At 42.1% G+C, this 16,056-nt stretch overlaps 1 protein-coding gene across 2 annotated transcripts in view; it reads right to left on the reverse strand.

Moving 5' to 3' along the window:
- The window catches only part of SLC17A8 (solute carrier family 17 member 8), a 44,227-nt gene that overhangs the window by 15,347 nt on the left and 12,824 nt on the right, over positions 1-16,056 (reverse strand). For both annotated transcript variants that reach the window (XR_002123918.1, XM_019641731.1), the window contains exons 3-9: positions 9,721-9,839; positions 7,779-7,893; positions 6,273-6,360; positions 2,310-2,396; positions 1,820-1,959; positions 1,538-1,687; positions 420-552 (exon numbers count right to left, since the gene is read on the reverse strand). Coding sequence is in view for 1 of the 2 variants with exons in the window: in XM_019641731.1 (XP_019497276.1) it covers positions 420-552; positions 1,538-1,687; positions 1,820-1,959; positions 2,310-2,396; positions 6,273-6,360; positions 7,779-7,893; positions 9,721-9,839 (832 nt within the window). In the remaining variant the exon portion in view is untranslated. The remainder of the gene's footprint in view (positions 1-419; positions 553-1,537; positions 1,688-1,819; positions 1,960-2,309; positions 2,397-6,272; positions 6,361-7,778; positions 7,894-9,720; positions 9,840-16,056) is intronic.

Raw genomic sequence — 16,056 nt, forward strand, 5'->3', positions numbered from 1 at the left:
TATATATATATATATATATATATATATATATATATATAAAGGGAAGGTACAGTTAAGAGAAGAAACTACTTAAGCAAAGGATTATGTATGTGGAAGGATGTATGGGAAACTAATAATAAATAGATTTGTAACAGGAAATCATGTTGCTTTGGCTTAAGAGCCGATGAAAGAAGCATTTCTGCAGTTGCAGGTGTGTATGGATTCATCAGCTGAGTTGTCACAGCTCAGGTTGCAGAAGTACAGACTGCATGACTACTTGGCAGGGGTATGATGGACCCTCAAGGATCTACTGGGGGATGGACGTAAGGGCCTTTAAGATCTTTTCCAGTGATTAGCCAAAACCTCCAAAATATGCTCTGCCATTCAATTTCATCTCCTCCTATAAAAGCTACTGAAGCCACCTATGAAATCCACAGTACCTCCACAGTTCATGATTTTTCTGACAGCAGTTGTGGTCAAAATTTTTCTGCTTCTTAAATAATCAGCCAGTTGTCCTCCAATAGGCACAATGATGGTCATAACCATGTGTGGGAGTGCCGACAGGAGACCCACCTGGATGAAAAGAAACAATGAGCTATTTTTAGCTACTTCCGAGAGCTGTATTCCTTAATTCCCTAATTCCCTGCCCCCACCGCCTACACTGCCAACTACCACCATCACCAAATTTAATCATCTAATTATATGGGACTCAGGTAGACCTGAATTTTATAATAAATAAACCATAAATGAGTGAATGATTTTAAGGATAGACCCAATTGTCTCCTCCACCAGATTGGAAGCTCCTTAAGAGCAGAGATGACTTTTATTCATCTCAGAGGCCCCGCCACCCAGCATAAGGCCTGGTACATGGGAGCTACACACTTGGCATAGAGTGAATGTTGATTGATGGCAGCCACTATTACGTGACTATGTTAGCTCTTCTGTGGTCACTTTGGACAGTACCTGGAGCTACGCAGACATCTACCTCTACTAGGCTTCTGTTCTTTCCCTTGTAGGAAGGAGGCTTAATTATTTTACAATGATGGTGTATGTTTCACCATCCACACCCTTCCTCCCTGAAATGCAAGCAACCTAATGACAATGGCTGGGGACATTGAAAGAGGCTCTTATACAAGGCAATGGGCATTGTTATAACCACCATTATGGAGAGGGGGATGAGCTGCAAAACGAACTTTAAGGTTCTTCCTGCTATTCACGGAGTAATTTATGAAAAAAAAAAAAAAACCTCTCACTGTTCAATCTTTTTATCCTTGTCTAATACGCCGTCCTTGAGTTAGCTTCTAAACCACTTTGAGATCGGGTAGAACATAAACCTTTAAAAGCAGCTTAACACAGCTCTGATCCTCACTAAGAAGAAATTAAACAACTATGTATACTATGCACAGAATGTATGACTTGTCTGACCTCCAGGGTATTAGGTGTCATAGCACTGTTATGAATTATGATCAGCAATTTAATTATTTCATCATGCAATGATTTTCTCAGTAGAAGCAAGAGATTTAAAGCGTGAGAACATTTGAAGCACTTATGTGTTTACCTTACTTATTGCAAATCCAAAGACCTCTTCAAAATAAGCAGGCTGACTTATTAACAGCAAATAAAAGGTCCAGCTTCGGCAAAAATTTGCCACAATGATTGCATAAACTGGCAAGGAAGTGAAAAATCTTTTCCATGGTGTATTAAATTTCTAGAGAGTAAAAATACCATGAGATATTTAGTGAATATATGGACACGTTATTTTTCTTAAGAGGATAACACAACTCCTAAGAGGAATACTCATAGAAAAGAGGCAAGTCTTCATCATTCCTTCGGTACTTACACTAAGACTAACCACGTTGGCACCGTCTCCTATGCTTGTCTCTATATAGGTCCTCTCCTCGGGGGATATTGTTGGGTGAGCTGCCGGGCACTCATAGGCCTGCAACAGCCAAAACATGTACCAAATAATGCCAAACATACCTGCAGTTAAAAAACAAAAGGCTTGAGGATACAGTCTCATTTTCTTTCATCTGCTAATTTTTCAATTTTCAAAATATTCCCAAACAGTACTATGTTCAGCTAGGGGAAAGCATTTTATTATTATTAACAGGTATTAAAGAAAGATAATGTTCTGCTGATTGAGAAACTCAACTTCAATATAAATGTTAAATGAATCAGAGGCAGATAAGTACTCCATGTATATGACAAACTTGTGTTAGCTCTCTCTGTTTTCATAGAGTAAATTCTCACTTAGCCTACCCCCATTATACAGTAAAATGCCATCATTATGAATCAGCCATGGGAACTCATGAATAATTCAAATCACTCACCATAAATATAAAAGACGGAGGCCCATCCGATGTACTGTACCAACACTCCCGCCAGGGGCATGGCAAGCACCGCCCCGGCATAGGAACCTAGAACAAGAAAAGGTTGAAGGAAACTGACCAATCGTCATGCAAGCCCTTTCAACTCATTTAGTCATGTGGTCAAGTGGAACATGAATCCAACCAAGCAGGAGTCAGAATTCCTCCTGCAGAGGGACAGGCAAACTCCCAGTGTGCCTTAAAACAGGGCTTCTGGGACAGAAAGGTCACCAGGATGCCCTCTAACTTCATCCAGGTACCACAGAGGGATTAGACAAGGATTTTGCAGACACAACAATTGGAAATTAATGACAGAAGAGAATAAAAGATTAGAAAAATCTGCGAGACGTTTGAACAATTCAACCAGGCACAATATTGTGTGCTGAAGACAGCAAGTAAAGAAACATAGGTACCTGCCTTTCAGAGCTCCCAGTTCAGAAGGATGATCATCTAGGTCTTTAAATGAGGGACTTTAAACTATTAAAGGATCAGTCTTGATTAAAAAAAAAAATCAGGAAACGGTTAAAATGACATTTCAACAGTTAAATGGCAAGACGACCAGTATGGCTGCCGTCTCCATCTACCTCCTGAATGGGTACATTTTTAAGTTTATTTCTTACTCTGTAAATACTTAACCTTGGAAATACTTAGCTATGTGTGGATGTTTATCTTGTCCAGACAAGATAATGAGGGTGGAGGTAGTGACCGGGCCTCTACTATTTCCTGCTGGAGAAACATGAGCCCACGAGCCCTGCAAGCTCCCAATAAATATCAACTGAATCAAAAGCAAACAAACAAACAAAAAAAACAACTATCTAACATTCCTCCCAATCTGTAAATGAAAAAATTCGTGCTTTAGAAAAAGTGAGCAGGAACAGGAAATTCTGCATCCCAGAATCTAATGTTTAAGGAAGACCTCCAGGAAACGGGAGTTTGAAGATCTTCGGAGATTAAATACCATCTTTCTCATCTAGAATCCCAAAGCTGAACATCGTGACACCTGAGGACGTCTGTCCATCTCTCCAAACCAGTTTCCTCAGGTAGAAGATGGGGGTGAAGTCTCTATCTCACAGGGATGTTCTGACAATCAAATAAACCATGTCTGTGAAGATGTTTTGTAAGCTCTCATTAGTGCTGCACAAACGCTATTACTTCCTGCTAGTGTCACGTGCAGAAGGACAGCACACTTCTTTTACCTCAGACTTCCTCAAACCAATAAGGCAAGAATTCCAGGGCCTATCATTTAGAAAGAGCTGCACCTGACTCCGCTGTGGGTGTGGAGAAGGTAGTCTTCTTTCCAGGGCCAAATACCCTGAGAGTGGGAGAGTGGGGGTTTCTGTTTAGGGGGTGCCAAGGAACGTCCAGGACACGGAGAGTCAGGGGATAAACAACGACGACTAAGATGTACTGGGTGCTTTCTGTGTGCCCAGCATTGTGCTGAGTTTTCTGGACCCGTGATTTTACTGAGTTGTCGGAGAAGTCATGACACATTTTTGCATGAAAAACATAGAAAAAAATACGTCATGATTTTTCCGACAACCCAATATTTCACCTTCTTTCAACCTGATGACATTAATACCAATATCAGCCCCATTTTACAAAGAGGGAACCAAGGCTGAGGAGGTGCAGAGGCGGGGAAGTAAATTTCCTGAGGTCACAACAGCTGTGAGTGACAGGGACCCAGGTCTGTAGGAATCCAAAGCCTTTACCCTTAACTTTTAATAATTTAGGCCTGCCCCCCCCAAAAAAAAACAACTCCTAATAATTCCTCATGGTAAGAAGCATTCTTTCACTGAGGAAATTTTACAACTTGAAACTGCCTTTCTTCCCTGTCAATTAGATAAACTCTCCCTCACCCTCCGGATGTGGTTGTTTGTAATCTCCTGTCACACCCACCCCCATCCCCTTAGCACACCCCAATAGGGCACTTCACCCACATGCCCTGGGGAGCTGACAGTACCTACCACCCTCTGCAAGCTCACCACAGACAACAGGGGAGGCTCTCTCATGCTTGTTGGATGGAGTAGAGAGTGGGGAATGGCTGAACTGGGGGTGAGAGGGTCCCCAGTTCTGTCCTCCCTAGCAGTGAGAATTTATATCTTTCTTCCTCCCTCAGCCTCCATTTCCTTTATAAAACAATGACTATAATTAGATGTTTTCTAAAGTCCTTTCCATCTCCATTATTTTTTAAGAACCAATTAGCCCCAAGCCTGGGTTTCCTTCTACGGACATTTTCCCTTGGCTGTTCTTTGAAACCGAGGCCACACCTTAGCTGGGAAATGTAATAAAAAGCCTATGACTGATCAGGTAACTTTGCTTGAGAGTCAAACCATTTCTTAAATCAGCCCTTTGAGGGCTATAAAGACACTAAGAATGGGGAGCGGCCGCTAGTCATTCTTGTTTTGCTGGCAAATCAAAACGAAAGGACTTATAAATAAACCATCCAAGGACCTGACAATTCACAAGATCAGCTGGGGAAGAATCTTATATTCTTCTAGAGTTGGTAGAAGGTCAGTAGTGGGGGCGGAGATGATCTCAAACTGCAAACAAGAGGACATACATGGTTTCTGAGGACAAGAGAGGATAAAGATATAAAGATAGCTCAGCTGCGCATGCAGCTCCAAACTAGGCACAAAATAGGCACATTGGTGAATATGACACACTATATTTCCATGGATATTATTATTATTATTATTATTATTATTATTATTATTATTAAAGGAGGTAGAGAGACTGAGGAAGAAATAAAAATATTCACAGAAATAAAGAGGAAGCTCTATTTCTTTCTTGAGCTAGAAAGTACAGGTTAGCCGCTCTTAGGAAAGGCACCCTAGTTTGAAACACCAGACAGACTGTGACTTTTGTGGCCTAATGCACTTTTGTCTTCCTAGACCCCTTGCCCCATAAAACAATTTTGAAAATGTATTTTACACCCGTGTTGATGGTAGCGTGTGTGCTGTCCTTGTTCAACTGTTAATTGACACCTAGGTAGACCCTTCAGAACACTGGTAACTCCCAGAGATACAATAGGGGTCAGCGCCAAAGGCATGGCTTTGCATGAGGCAGACCTTAGCAAGGTGAAGTTTGGAGGCCCAGGACTTCAAATCACATCAGTGCTTAAGGACCACTAATTTACTTTCGAGTAAGGTGGATGGTCTCCACTTCATTTTTATCTGGAACATAATGATGGAAATTAATTAAAAGGTCTCTATGATAATACATGCATAATAGTGTGTAGTAAGGAAAGATCTGAATCAAGAATCAGGTGGTCTAGTGCCAGCTCCATGACGTAGTAGCTGTGTGACCTTGGGCAAGTTTTTGGACTTTAGTTTCAGTTCAATGAAGCTAAACTTTAAACTTTAGTTTCAGTTTCTCCATCTGTAAAAAAGAAGAGGAGTGGAGGGCTTGATGATTCTCTGTCTTCCGCTTCTGACTTCGGCAAATATCATTTGTTGGCTGCTCCAAACTAATCACTTCCAACCCCTTCTTTCTTACCTGCCTCTCCTAACGATGCCGGAAAAGCTAGGCTCTTGCTTTACTAGCCCCCTCTCCAGTTAGTAACGCATATGACACAGTTAGGGCCATAGGCGAGTTTGCGAAAGCTTTCGCTTTCCAGGTGAAAGGAACAGATGAGGCTAGGACACCCATTCCCACTTCTTTCTGCCTTGAATGTGGACTTGATGCCTGGAGCTGTAACAGCCATCTTGTGAACATGAGGAACAAGCATGAGAGTGAAAAACGATCACTCTGAGGACAGTGGAGTAGAAAGTCAAAGCATGTGCAGGCCCTGGGTGGATCACTGAGCAGCAGAACCAACACCAGCAACCACGCACGTTTGGATTTCTGTTACGTAAAACAATAGATGCTGTGATCTTCATTTGAAGCCAAACGCATTCCTAAATCAAAATTGTTATGATTCACGCTTACCACAAAAAGAGGTCGTGGCCAGTCGGCTTCTCTCCAGAGGTGGTGCCCACTTACTCCACATCCCATGGCAGGCTGGGTAGGTCACACCCTGACAAAATAGTTGAAAATAGATTATTTAGTTTGATTCCAGTTTCTGTTTGTGTTTAAAACGTGGATCCTAATTCTTTAACACAGGCTACCATATAAAAGCCCAATTCAGTGCCTGTGTCAGCTATTTTGACTGACAGCACAGATGCTAAAATTTACATACCAGTTCAAACATGAGCATGGTAGGGAATGGGGAAGGGAGCCTTTATTTCACATTATTATAGAATGTCACTGTAGAAAGGGACTTCGCAATCAGCTGGTCCATCCTCTCATTTCAAGATTCAGAACCTGAGACTCAGAGCCACTAAGTAACTAGACTCTAGTCTTCATGGCCGCTAATATCTTGTTTTTCTACTATGTCAGTATTTTCCAAAATGTAGTATATGTCCCTCTAGAGGTGGATTTGAGGTGCTATAACAACCTCCTTTTTTTATTATAATTGTGACATATTTATTCTACATGCTTTAGAAAGAAATGTAACCAGCACATCAAACCCATGATTTCAAAGATATTGTTGCTTATGACAAGGTCTTTTGTCTTTTGTTGTTGTTATTGTTTTTTGGTTTTTTTTAAAGTGAATTCATTTAGGGCAAAACTATAGGTAAACAGTAGTACAAATTGTACACGGACATGACAGAAGTGACAAAGGTTAGTGGTGAATGACTGTTTGGGAAACATTTCTCTACACCAGGGTTTGGCAAACTATGGCCTGACTTGACCCACTCACTATCGACTTTTGTACAGCCCTTGAGCAAAAAATAGTTTTCAGTTTTTTAAGTGGCAAGAAAAATATTGAAGAAAGAATAATATTTCATGGCATGTGAAAATCATATGAAATTTAAATTTCAATATCCAAAAAGTTTTATCAGATTGTGGCCATGCCCATTTGTTTACATATTTTCTCTGGCTGCTTCTGCACTGCAATGGCAGTTGAAAAGTTGCGTATGGCCAGCAAAGTTCAAAATGTTTACCCTCTGACTCTATATCATGCTACCCCCTTCATCAAATTAAATCTCTGTGTAAGACCACATGCGTGAAAATTTACAGGTTAATTAATAAATCCATTTAAATTGTTTCAGTGGACAGAGACCTTGCTATGTGAACTGTAGATTTTGGGATTTAGTTTCATCATTTATTAAACGAAAGGAGTTGGATTAGATGATCTCCAAGATCATTACTGGTTTATCTGAAATTCTGTGCTCTATGAAATGGTCCTTTATTGTGTTTAAATTTGGAATCTCACAGATTTTCAAAATTAAAGCATTCATAATTGTAGTCATACCCAAAGAGTTGAGATAGCAAGACAAGGGAGAAGATAGGAAAATTGAGTGAAGGGGGTTTTCTTCAGAAGCTGAATTTTCTAAAGGAACATGTCATTTCCAGCAAAATGAAAAAACTGGTAAGGAAAGAATCTCCTACCTCTACTAGACCTTGTAAAATTCTGACACACATGACACAGCCGTAATGCACTCTGGCTGCAGAAGGAATGAACATGTTCAAGGTCGATGTTAAGAAGATGGCGGCTCCAAAGACCCTGAGGGACCAAAACACTGTGTTACTGGGCAGGCCCGCTCATGGATGTGGCATTTTAGTTAAATATCAGAAACGACTCTTAACAGCTCATGGAAGCTCTCCATGGAAATTAATAGAAAGAGGAATAGATGTATTACAGTCTGGTGTATCCCAAGCTGAACTGTTGGACTGCTTTGATTCCCAAGCTCCAATCCCTGGACCAATTGTGGGCAGGTTTTGGGCAGCATGGGGATGTCCTGCCTGGATGAGGTCCTGAAGCTGGAGAATGAACAGCCTTAGGTGAGCTTGCTGGAGACTCACCGTTCTGCTTGGTTCTACCAAACTCACCCATTGTAGTACCTCTTGACTTGTGCACATGTGGGTTGTGTCTCCTGCTTCGCCATGCTGCTCTCACTTTACCAGAAGGGATTACTGACTGCCTGCGAAGCATGCTGTGTCCTGGGACCAGCCAAGGCCAAGTCAGGCTGTGTACCTGTCTCAGCCCCCAACTCTCTCTGCCCTCAACTTGCCTTTTCCTTCCTGCCTGGACAGGAGCGTCCTGGGGAAAGAGAGCAGGCAGCGTTTTCTTCCTTTCTCACACATGTTAATGATGCTTCGACCTATTTTACGTACTGGGAAATCATATTATGTGCAATTTCTTTTTAGAGCAGAAGTGTAAGCAGTAACCCAGAGGCCATAGGAGCCAACCTTTCATTGCTTTTTTCACAATAGGTAAGTAACAATAAATAAAGGACACAAATTAGACAAGAACATAAGTAAATATCATCATGCTTATACTTATTTAGATCTTATGGTAGTGATTTTCCAACTTTCTTGACCTTGACCCAGGGAAAAAAAACATTTTATATTAAAACCCGGTAGACACTCACATACACAAATGTAATCAAAACAAGTTTCAAAAGCCAATGCTTAAATGTGCAGTGAACTAAGACATTTTCTATTCTATTTTATTCTATTTGATTGTCTTCTGTTTCTCTCTCTCTTTTTTAGAGAATGCTCATTGTTAAATCATTATGTTGATTTCATTACCATCGAATGAGTTGTGTTTTAGAATTTGAAAAACATCACTTTATAAAATGCACACTTCACAAAATCCGTGTCCGTAAAGTCACACAGGACACACAATCAGATGGGACCTGGAGATACTTAGCACACTCCTTTTCTGGTATATGTACACTGTACATCTCCAAATGGCCATCGGCCTCTGCTTGAGTACCTCTAGTGACAGAGAACTCACTTGAGGAAGCTCATTCTGTCTTGGCCACTTTTAATTGTTCAAACACCTCCTATAGAATATCAAGGGCAGTGAAGACATCTAGCAATCTAGAGACAAGTCCCTACTACTCCCATGACAAAACCTGTGCAGTAGTGGATGATATTAACATAGTACAAAGGATCACAGAATGTCACTCATCAAAGGGAGCTCAAACACAATCTGACCCATGCTTCACTTCACAGATGTGGAAACTGAGGCCTGGAGAAGGAAGGAAAGTGACTCACTAGAGGTCACCACATGAGTTCCTTAGGTCCGGAAGCTGTTTCTCCTGACTCAGAGTCAATTGCTTTATTATTATTATTATTATTATTATTATTATTACATAATCACTTAAAGAACTGCAAGATAAATTAGATTAAACAAAAAGCAAATAAAAAGGGACTCTGAAGAACAGGGTCCTATGGGATCAGCATCTGTGAATCACACCTATTAGAATGGCTCCTATCTTTCATTCTGCACCCTCAAATTTAAAGCCAGCTGTGAAGACTTGATAAAAGTACAGAACCATATTAATGACCTATGTGGTACTCATGTTATATCAGTTTATCTTACCTGTTAGCCGCAAACTTGTTTGAAATGAAACCACCTGGAATTTGTGTCACAATATAACCCCAGAAAAAAGATCCATGGATAAGGCCCACTGTCTCTGGATCCCAGTTAAACTGTGCGGCCTGGAAATGAGAAATCATATACAGGTGTGTTTGTAAAAACAAACAAACAAACAAACACTTGACTGACATTTTTCACTGATGATCCAACACAATAGCCTATGAGGTCCTTCTCTGCTTCCTTTATTCAGCAAATATTTATGGAGGGCCTCTTGTGTACTTGGGATATTGCAGTAAACACAACCAAGTACCTATGTACCCTTAGGGAGCTCACCTTCTAGCAAAAACAAAAAAGAGATTATGCACAAATTTAAACACACACACACACACACACACACACACACACATACAACAAATAATGATGAGTGTTAAGAAGAAAATAAAACAACGTGTAAGAAAACAAAATATAAGCTCTAGGTTTACTAGGCTAGTTACTAGGTTATTCAGACACCAGTTTAGTGAGAACACAAAGGGAATAGAGTCTTAAGACTCATTTCTTAACAAGGATACTAAAACCTATTCTATCCACCCACAGGCTGTGTGCGGATAAACCAAGTGAATATTTCTAATAGGTTAGTCCTCTGCTTAGAGGTTTTGCATTTGACACATTAGCATAGTACCTGGGACACAGTGTGGACTCAGTAGAAGTTAGCAGCCATTGTTACATGAGACCAATAGCAGTAAAATAGCCCCTAAGTAATTGAAAATGTGGTTCTCAGGGCTGGAGTCCCTTTCCTCCCCAGGCAAAGTGGCTCATTCTCAGACTCCCTGCAAATGTCCCTTCCTCTGAAGAAGTTCCCCAGCCCCCTGGACTGATGCAGTCCTTCTTTCCTGTGCTTGTCCCTCAGACCTCTGCTTTTACAGCCATGGCACCCACACTGACTGTTCTCAGACTAGCCATTCCCATGCCCGTTTCCCTCCCTGGGTGGCAAGCAACTCTGAGGTAGCAGCCATGTCCTTTTGACTTTACAGCCTCAACACCTAAAACAAATGCCTGGAACATAGAAGATGCAAGTAACTATTTGCCAAATGAACAAATGAATGGCTTTGTAAAGCATTGATATCAAAATGCAAGGTGTCCCTATTACAGAGTAAGGGTTCTTAATTATCAACATACTCTGTCTTATACACTTTCAAGACAGTGTATTTTCCCGCCCCACATTGTTATGTATTTTTTTGCTCATTTATTCAGTATTTGCCGAGTGCCTCCTTGGTGCCAGACAGGGTAAATACAAACTCAGATATGAATTGCTTTTGCCTTAGGAGACCACAGATCAGGTCACATTGACCTGTACTCTGTCCTATATTTCCCATTTGGTGGATTAGGACATTGAAGCTCAAGAGTACAACACAACAAACTATCATTAATTCATATCAGCTCACCAAATTTTTATTTCACGCTATTATGTGCCACACATTCATTGTTCTAGGCACTGAGCTGTGAACAACAAGAGTAATTGCTGTCTTCATGAAGATATGAGTACAGATGGCAGACAGTAAACGAGTACATACTGTGTTAGATGGTACATACTGGGTTAGAAAAAAAAATAAAGCAGGAAAGGAAACAGAAAATGTTGAGTCAGAGTGAGGTAGGGTGCGATTTTAGATAGAGTGACCGGGAAAGGCTTCACTGAGGAGGTGATATTTAAGGAAAGCCCTTAAAGAAAGGAAGCAAACAAGTCATGCATTCATTATCTGAGAGGAGAGCTTTTCAGACAGAGAAATAGCAAGTGCAAAGGCCCTGGGGCACAAATATATCTTGTGTATTAGAGGAACAGCAGGATGTCAGTATAGCTGGAGAGTATTAAGTGAGGAAGAGGAGAGTAGAAGTTCAAGTTAGACAGATTCAAATGATCCTTTAAGTCATTATTAGGACCTTGGCTTTTACTCAAAGAGAACTGTTGGAAGCTTTGAGCAGGAAAGGGACATGATTTTGTTAAGGCACTTTCCATATATTTCTTCCTTTAACCCTTATAATACCTAGAGGTAATTATTATTGGCTCTTTTGTTGTAGATGAGGAAATTGAGGCTTGGAGAGATTAACTTACTTGCCCAAGGTCATATTAGTTACATGTTACTAGTTACAACAACTAGTTATAAGGAGAGCCGAAATCAAGACCCCTTACCTGCCTGACCCAGTACATTCTTTCCACTGCTTGTAAAGACTTGACCTTCTTGCTAAGAAGTGGAGACAAGACTTCTTTGCCTTAAGTCACAGAGTGACCCAAAGAACCAAGGACCCAAGGCAGAAGGATCCACCTCATCCATTGTCACTCACAGTGTCCTTTGCTCATGCCTTTCTCTCTAAGGGGTTGGTGTTTCTGTCCATTCTCTAAAGGAAATCATACATGAAGAAGAGCACTTGGGCCTGCTGAGAACTGGTTTTCATCACCACTTGAGCCCTGTTAGAATCATAACAGCCCCATAACCACAAATCATGGCTGTAAGTCGAGCACTGTGTCAGATGCTCTGTTAGGCGGAGAAATGGCCTACAGAAAGACACACACAAAATCCCTGGGACCTAGGAATGCTGCCTGAGTTGGGGGAAAGGGTTTTGCTGATGTGATAAAATCAAGGATCTTGAGATGAATGATCCTGAGTTATCCAGCTGGGCCCTAAATCCTATGACAAGTATCCTCATAGGAGACAGGCGGAGAGAGATTTGAGCCAGAGAGGAGAAGTCCATGTGACGATGAGGCAGAGGCTGGAGTGATGCTGCCACAAGTCACCTGGAGCCACCAGCAGCTGGAAGAGGCAGGGAGGATTCTCCCCTAGGGCCTTTGGAGGGAGTGTGGCCCTGCCGACATCTTGATTTTAGACTTCTGGTCTCCACAACTGTAAGAGAATAAATTCTCTTGTTTTAAGCCACATTTGTGGTAATTTACCATGTTTGTGGTAATTTGTTATGGCAGCCTTAGGAAACTAACATAAGTACTTAATATATTGGTACCAAATAATCACATTTGATTTGCGAAGTGGCCCTTTTATTCCCATTTCACAATAAGGGCAATGAGGGTTAGCAAAGAATTGCTAGAAATGCAGATTCCTGCCTCCCTGCTCACATTCCCTTCTAGGAGGATTCTCCCCCTCCCCTCGTCACCATGGGCCTCACCCCTGCTGACTGGACACCTGTATAGAGAGAGCCAAGGCTGGGCTCAGCCAATCAGCCCCTCTCCCTCTCCATCTCCATCTCCAGCTCCAGCTCCATCTCTATCTCTATTCTATCTCTCTATCTTTCTATCTCTGTCTCTCTCTGCAAATATGAACCTAGAGATTTTAGTTAAACAATAGTGAACACTTGAACGGAAACAAGTCCCATGGGACTCAGGGCCCAGAAAGTCAGCTCCCTGACCAGGCAAAGGCTCAAGGCCCTTCAGCATTGGAGGCCAGAGAGAAGCCACGGAAACGGAAGGAAAATAGTCCTGGAGAGCCGAGGAGAATGAAGCAGAGGAGAGACCATGAGGAGCAAGCAAGCTGGAGACTCGAGCTAAGGATTCCCTAGTTCCTATGAGGCCCGTCCCCCCCCCCCCTCGCCCTTCCTGGCAGGGCCTCTGTTTGGGCCTTGGCAACAATTACATAAAGATTCCTTTTCCCCCCTACGATGGAGAAACAGCCTGCGTTTCAGTCCCCCTCAGGCTGCCCCACCTCGTCCAGGGCACAGACTGCACAGACTTACACAGATCTTCACTTTCATGAGATCCCCTACAGCCCTAACACAATTCCCTTTTTAACTTGAACTGGTTCACTAAATTTCTGCTCTTTTGCAACCAGCAATCCCTTACCGGGACACAAGGGCGACTTGCTCAAGGTCACAGAGCTAATAAACAAGAGTCAAGTTTGAAAGCAGGTCTGGCCAGTTCCAAAGCCCATCCTCTTAACCCCTACAGGGCTCATGATTCGTGGGAAGGAGTCCGGATGCTTCGTGAGGGTACTGAGAAGGAATGGCGGTTCTTCAAACTTCAGTCTTTCATTGCTTATCATGTGCCAGAAACTGCTCAAAGTGATTCACATGTTTTAAAATCAGAATTACTAGAGTCAGCTGAGTGGCGCGATGGTTAAAAACTGGCTTGAGATGCCAGAGGGCCCCGGTTCGGATCCCACATATGAGGGCCAGTGACACTGCCCTCCACAGCTAAGATGCTGAACAACAGCTCAACCTGGAGCTGGGCTGCCGTGAGTCACCTGCGATGGCGGAGGCTGCAGCCCCTGCTGCAGTGGATTGCCATGGGCTACAGTGTGTAGCCAGCAGCCACCGTGAGTGGCCGTCCAGAAGCTGGCGACTGATCTGCCTTACCCGGGAGGAGCACAATGATGGTGCCAACTTGGGCCAGTGAAGCAACGTCCTCCACAACTAGACCGAAGAACAAAACGACAGCAACTTGTCTGTTCCCCTTCCCCTAATTCCCCACTGCTGTTCCCATCCCCCCAATTCTCCAATTAAAAAAAAAATCAGAATTACTAAACTACAAATGATTATTCACACATCAGCTAAAACCCGTCTTTATACCACTAGTAGAACATGTGCCACATATTTGCAAGACCTACCTATTCATACTGTCTGCGTTTCTCACTCTTTAGAAAATGAGGACTGAAAAACTTCTCAGTGGAAAATATCTAGTTCCCTCCCCCCAAAATGAAAAATCAAACAAACAAAATTGCCAGCCATTTCAGAGCCTTTCTTAATACAATTAGTGAAATCTTTACCATCAGCTTGAACATGTCAGCTGTTACCTAAGCTTTGTACTATTTGGATAGGAGAGAAATAGGCTGCTATAAATTAGAGTTGTTTTAGAGCTTCTGAAATGCTACTCAACTCCTACTTTTGAGACCAGTGAAAATGATGTATTTTCTCTAAGTCTCCAGAGGGCAAAGCCATAGAAACTAAGAGAGCACACACAAGCATTGTTCCTCGAATTTATCAAAATGTCTTCTCCATATGCCTCAAAGCAGACTCTATTGACCTAGGCCAATTTGTTTCAACAAACAAATGCAAACCAGCATTTCATTTTGATCTGGGCCTCAGCAGACAAGTTTTAATTATCTGGCCTCGCTCACAAAAGGCTGGAAGAATACATGTGATACACATCTGAAACCTCGCTAGTATACATCATTCTTTATTTTTAAAATGTATGACATGCCCCCCCACTCCTCAGTTACCTGCCCCCTCTGAAAAAATAAACCACCAGGGTATCCTTTAGAGCAGATTCAGCTGTGGCATCAAAAAGAGAGTAGTTAGAAGAATCTCCATGGCACTCTTTTCTTCTAGCAGAATAATCTCTTAGTTTAAAAAATGGCTCAAGTGGCTCAGTTGGTTAAGAGCGCAAGCTCTGAGCAATAGGGTCGCCAGTTCGATTCCCACATGAGCCAGTGAGCTGTACCCCGAGATAAGCTACCGCTGAGCTGCCAACAGGTGGCAGAATGACTCAGCTGGTGAAAGCATGTGCTCCTAACAAGATTGCTGGTTCGACTCCTGCATGGGATGGTGAGCTACACCCACCCGCAACTAAGATTGAACGTGGCACCTTGAGCTGAGTTGCTGTGAGCTGCTGAAGAGACTGGACTTGGAGCTAAGCTTGCTGTGCCCTCCACAACTAAGACTGAAATACAACAATTTGGCTGTTCCCCTTCCCCAATTCCCCAACACTATTCCCCTTCCCCAATTCCCCAATAAAATCTTAAAAAAATAAATGAAAATAAATAAATAAACTGGCAGGCCAACTAAAGACTTCTTTTTAATGGATTGAAATAAAATTCTCCCAAAGCAGTTCTTGGCGGGAACTGTTCCAGGTAATGCTATAGATATGGCATGGGAGAGTATTCTGCAATCAAGTCCACAGCTTCCTCTTGGAGCGTCTCTTAGGACAAAGCACAGTAAAGGCTCCCGTATCACACCACACCTTCTTCACAGCACACCCTACAGAACAGGGATTTGCCAGACACCAGTATGAGGAACTCTGGTCTAAATGTTTCTCCAACTGTGGGCAGGGACCAGAGAACAATCAGATGCCTCTCTGCAAATGGATGGATTTCACTCCAGCGTGTGTGTTCAGTACAATGAAACTTGTACCAGGGGTGCCAAAAACATGTATACAAGGGGACACTGTGGTCAACGTTGCTCAAGCAGTAGTTCGCCATAATCAGAAGTGTCTGGATGCTGATGGTAACCACTTTGAGCACCTCTTGTAATTGCAGGAGTACAGCGTGACTTGTATTCATCTTTTGTTATCGGTATATATTTGAGTATTACACTTTTAATAGTTTTTTCCTTTCTTAAAATGTG

This window comes from Hipposideros armiger, unplaced genomic scaffold (assembly GCF_001890085.2).
Source record: "Hipposideros armiger isolate ML-2016 unplaced genomic scaffold, ASM189008v1 scaffold_63, whole genome shotgun sequence".
NCBI lineage: Eukaryota > Metazoa > Chordata > Mammalia > Chiroptera > Hipposideridae > Hipposideros > Hipposideros armiger.